General features: G+C 43.5%; 1 protein-coding gene across 1 annotated transcript; it reads left to right on the top strand.

Moving 5' to 3' along the window:
- Positions 1 to 1972: 1972 nt before the first annotated feature.
- LOC308318770 (kelch domain-containing protein 3-like) lies at positions 1973 to 3119 on the top strand (the record flags this gene model as incomplete). The annotated part of the gene is made up of 2 exons (XM_080768399.1): positions 1973 to 1977; positions 2336 to 3119. 2 exons carry the CDS (start codon positions 1973 to 1975, stop codon positions 3117 to 3119), a joined length of 789 nt encoding a protein of 262 aa, XP_080624525.1.
- Positions 3120 to 5332: the final 2213 nt, after the last annotated feature.

Below are 5332 nucleotides of genomic sequence, written 5' to 3' on the forward strand. Positions count from 1 at the left end.
AAAAAGCTTGAATTATCTATCTGCAAAGTGTTTGTTTCATAAACAACATAGGGACAGTCGTTGCACCACTCAAAAATCTACTTCCGGTCAATACATTTTCGAAATTGTTGAAATTAGGAAGCACTCGTTTTTAGTAAAGCAACCTCCTGCTGCCTCCTGCATTATAAAACAGGTGGTACGCAGAGCTGTTGAGTGATATCCAACGAGCACTCCCAAACTCTAAAACTTAGGAAAAAATAACCTGCACAGAATTTCTTGACAAGAAGTAGCTCATAACATGTCTTTGGTGGATGTTTATGATAAACTTTACTTATATTACGGATAATTCAAGCTTTCCGCACAGCTGCAATGTTGGTGAGCTTGGTGTTGTTTAAAGATAGGACTTTTCTGTCTATATGAATGGGCTGTCTATGGGAAGATGCACCTAGTTAGCACCTTGCTGGCAAGATGGCAGCGGTCTGAATATCGTCAATGCGGGGCATTGTCTCAACATTTTCAGGACGTCTGTTCACCCTTAATCTTGAATGCAATGATACTTAAAGGCATACTCTGCTTGATTCAATAGTTAGATAGTAAAACACCAAAAGGGGTTCCCGCCCTGAATGGGTTGTTAAACTGTAACGTGGACGGACTGATACTGGCAAGAATCCTCTCCCGAGTCCCGACCTACTTACCTTCTAAGGCCATCTCTCCATCCACTCAACTCAGTGGCGTGCACAGATAGACACTAGGGGGTGCTAGAGCACCACCTGCCCTTTCCCGTGTGTACAGTGTACACTACAGTATGTGGACCATGGTGACATTGATACATTTTTGATTAAAAAATAAAATCTAATATATTTTTTATGCCTCAAAATCAATAAATCTCACACCATTAAGGCAACCGATCGGTTCCACGCGCCGCACAAGGTGCCCTTTTTTACACTTGAGCACCTGCCTCTCACCTGCCTCTCTAAATATTTTTTTTCTTAATTTGTAGTGTGTGGACCATGGTGACATTGATCAATTCTTGATAAAACGCTTCTACTATATAATTTAGGCCCCCACAATCTAAAGCTATATGTTTCTATGTCAGTGGTTCTTCAATAAAAAAAAATAGCAGACCTACAAGCTCGTAGCGCGCGCTATGAGCTTGTAGATCTGCTATTTTTCAATAGCTAAAGCACCAAAATGGGTTCCCGCCCCAAAATGTGCTGCACAAGGTGCCCTTTTTTTCCACTTGAGCCCCTCTAAATGTCATAAATCACGTCATCACAACACTTCCCATAACTACGGAACGGACACTGCGTGAAAAGAGGAGTTAACGGGCAATTATGGGCACTGTATTTTTGCCCGTAAACCTCAAGTTTTATATACGGTATAATATACAGGTGTGATGGTACAATTCGGGAGTTTACCGGAGTTTGTTGGAAAGTTTAACGGGAGTTTTCCTGTAATATACACATCCGTAATTCCATGCTCACAGCATTTTATTTTATTTTATATTTTTCTAATTCTCTGAGACTCAACTCAGAGTAAGACATCGTCTCTAGGTGCCGTTGCCAGCGATTTCCAGCGGGTTTTCTGTTAACCGTTGAAGACCTATATTATAAAATATTCTCCTCCACCACAATCCACTCACTGTAGTCCAGACTACAATGACCCTGATGCTTTGCTGCACTCAGCCCCACCTTGTGGAGAGGCAGAGGGCTGTCTCACTGAGACAACATGTAGTCCAGACTACAATGACCATGATGCTTTGCTGCACTCGCCCCACCTTGTGGAGAGGGGGGAGGGGCTGTCTTACTGAGACAACATGCGTCTGCCCCTTAGAGCATATATGAATAGAGTTGGCATCCGAGTTCTCCTTCCATACACTTGCATTAAGTTGCTCAAAAGTGCATCAGGCGATTTCACTTCTCCTTCCGGGTAGGAACTTGCGTGACCATATTAGCCATCATACATTATGATGCAATCATGCAATGACATCACAATGGTGTAATTGTTCTTTATAAAGCCTTGTCCGATACTCTAAACATCAGTTAGTGACTTGCAACGAGGAAACCGAGCTGCCTTCATCCCAACAAGTGCATCTGTAAACTAGTTATTAACACTTATTGACGGTGGAGCCGCTGTGTGAAATGTTTCACTGGACGATATATCTGGAAGGAGAACATAGGGAGAACCAGGCTGCTGTGGTGGTCGGACACGAGATCTACTGCTTTGGAGGAGACCGAAACAAGAGGAGAAGAGATCCCATTGAAGTTAAGGTCTTCAACACTATGTCTTTATGCTGGAGGAGGTTGACCCCAGTGACCCCTGGAACAGGAGAACCTCACCTTGAGGTTCCCTCCAGGCGTGAGGGCCACACAGCTGTGCTCATTGAAGATATTGTCTACCTCTGGGGAGGATATCCTTACTGCAATGTTCTTTATGCATTTGATGTTGACGCCCACAGATGGTTCAAACCACAGGTTTCTGGAACCGTTCCAAAGGGGAGGATGAACCACTCAGCCTGTGTTTTGGGGAAGGTCATGTTTATTCATGGAGGATTGACCAGGATTGACCAGGACATCTATAAGTTGGACACCACCACAATGGTCTGGACTTTAATTAACACCAGAGGAAATCCACCTCCTGCTACAGAACATCACTCTGCTACCATTATCGGGACAAAGATGTTTGTATTTGGAGGCTACAGGGGGGGTCAGACCTACAACACCCTCAGTGTGTTTGACACGGAGACCAACCTCTGGCTGGACACACCTTCTGCACAGCTTCTACCAGGAGGACTCCACGGTCATTCAGCCTTTACCTACAATGGAGAGCTGTACATATTTGGTGGTATGGATATAGGAAACCTAAATGATGTGTGGAAATTCAGTCCAGAGACCTTCTCGTGGAAGAAGGTTGAGCCCAAGTTGAAACGCCCACATAGGATGTTTAATATGTGCTGTTGCATGGTGGGAGATCGTATCATCCTCTTGGGAGGAGCCGACAACCCTGGTGACCTGTATGTCTTAGACTTCAGTCCGAGCCTCAAGACATTATGTAAGCTACCAGTTATTAAGTACGGTCTGGAGCAGTCTGGACTCCCACACAACATCAGGTGGGAACTGGCAGCCATGCATGGCAACTGAAAGGATAACAGTCCTCTAAACCCACGAAGCCCAATAAAAACAAATAAAATGGTGAATAATTTATTATAACTCGGTTCTGTCATTGTGTGTAAAAAAATAATACCCTAGTGAGTCCCAGAAGACCTGTAGTGGTGTGTCATTATGTGTAAAAATATTCGAGTGTGTCCCAGAAGACCTGTAGTGGTGTGTGACTGTGTGTGTGTGTGTGTGTGTGCGCGCCAATAACACTGTCGTGCCAATAATCAGTGGCGTGCACAGATAGACACTAGGGGGTGCTCTTTTGGCAATGTGCTCTACAAATTCTTCTTAATTTGCTGTGTGTGGACCATGGTGACATTGATCAAATCTTGATAAAAAACGCTTCTACTATATTATTTAGGCCCCCACAATCTAAAGCTATATGTTTCTATGTCAGTGGTTATTCGATAAAAAACAAATAGCAGACCTATACAAGCTCGTAGCGGCGCGCTATGAGCTTGTAGATCTGCTATTTTTCAATAGCTAAAGCACCAAAATGGGTTCCCGCCCCAAAATGTGCTGCACAAGGTGCCCTTTTTTTTCACTTGAGCACCTGCCCCTCTAAATGTCTGTGCACGCCACTGACAGTAGGTGTCCTAACATGTCTAGCAAACAACCCCCAACCATTTGTTTGTGGTCATCAAGTTAGTGGCCACTGGCTACACTGAGATTCCTAGCCTGCTAAGGACCCTCTGTCATGACATCTTTGCCCAGCTGAGAGACAATGTAATGTCACACCATAAACAGTTATTTAAGCTATATTAATGTGAATTGTGGTTCCAGATACCACACGTGTATATTATGTACTGTACCTCTAGCAGTGGTGGAAAGCAACTACTGTGTGTACATCTGCTCAAGCGCTGCACTTAAGTAGGTACAATTATCTTTACTGGACTATTTCCAATTACTTTCCACTTCTATACTCCACAGCCCCACTACATCTCAAGAGGCAAATGTTGTGCTAATATGCTCCACCTCAATTATTTGAAAACGTTACTCGTTACTTTGCATGATATGAATTATTGTATTATACAATCTGCACGGACCACATTAGCCCTGTTTTATACTGTACACAGGCTATATATTTTTAAATAGCCGATCTACAAGCTCACTACGTGTCGCTGTTGAAGGGTTTAAGTGGTCAAAGTGCGAGAGTTGGCAATTCATTAAACACTTTTAAGACTGTTACAGCAGTGAGACATGGGCGGTGACATGGGCAGTGAAGCCCACTACCGGTATATTACGAGACAAAATATACAAAAGTATAACAACATATAGGCTACAGTGTAAAAGAAACAAAGTACAATATATGAACTATATAGTTCAGCAGCGCCTCCAGACACACCGACAACAAAACAAAACAAAAAAAGAAGTAAAATTTGAACGTGCAGGTCTTGTCAACGCACATGCACAAGGACTGCATTGACACGCTGAACCGCCAGCAAATTGGACGTCCCTAGGTCCTACACTCAGGGAAAACGTCTCGCCAGTGCCGGGGAAATCCCGTGGCTTTAGGCTCACACATGAGAAGGGGCAAGAGAGAGAGGGCTTTTAGAGATCACGGAATCCCCAGAGGATTTCTTGTACCAGAGATGGCGATTTAATGTGAAGGGATTATTGTATCTTCCACACAGCCATGCATTCTAATTAAATCCCTCTCATAGAAGCCCTGCAATCACTTTTGATTTTAAGTTTTATTTAGTTTTAGACACATTTTAGTCAACTGGAATGTTTTAGTGTTAGGTCTATAGTTTTACAGTTGACTAAACAACAGGCAGCACACACCATGCAAGCCAACACACACTCGGAATCCCATCCAAAAACACACACACACCAGCAACACTCTCACAAGAGGAAAAAAAGGCAGGGGGAGAAGACAAGGGAGAGATACAATATGAAAAACACACACACACACACACACACACACACACACACACACACACACACACACACACACACGCACACACACACAAAAGAAAATAAAACACAGTTCCAGTACAAATTGTGTCAGAACCAAACGAAACACCCTGCAGGGCAAATACAGTAAGGTCCTTAAGAAGGAAAAAAAAAGGAAAGACCACAGAGGTCCCAGAACACAAACCCCACAGGGTCCAAAACGGGGCCCACTAACCCTGAACCCGTAATATAAAAAGAAAACAAACCCCCTCTGGGCACTTTGCTAATGAGAAAAAAAG

This window comes from Protomyctophum bolini, assembly GCF_963924005.1.
Source record: "Protomyctophum bolini genome assembly, chromosome: 7".
Taxonomy (NCBI): Eukaryota; Metazoa; Chordata; class Actinopteri; order Myctophiformes; family Myctophidae; genus Protomyctophum; species Protomyctophum bolini.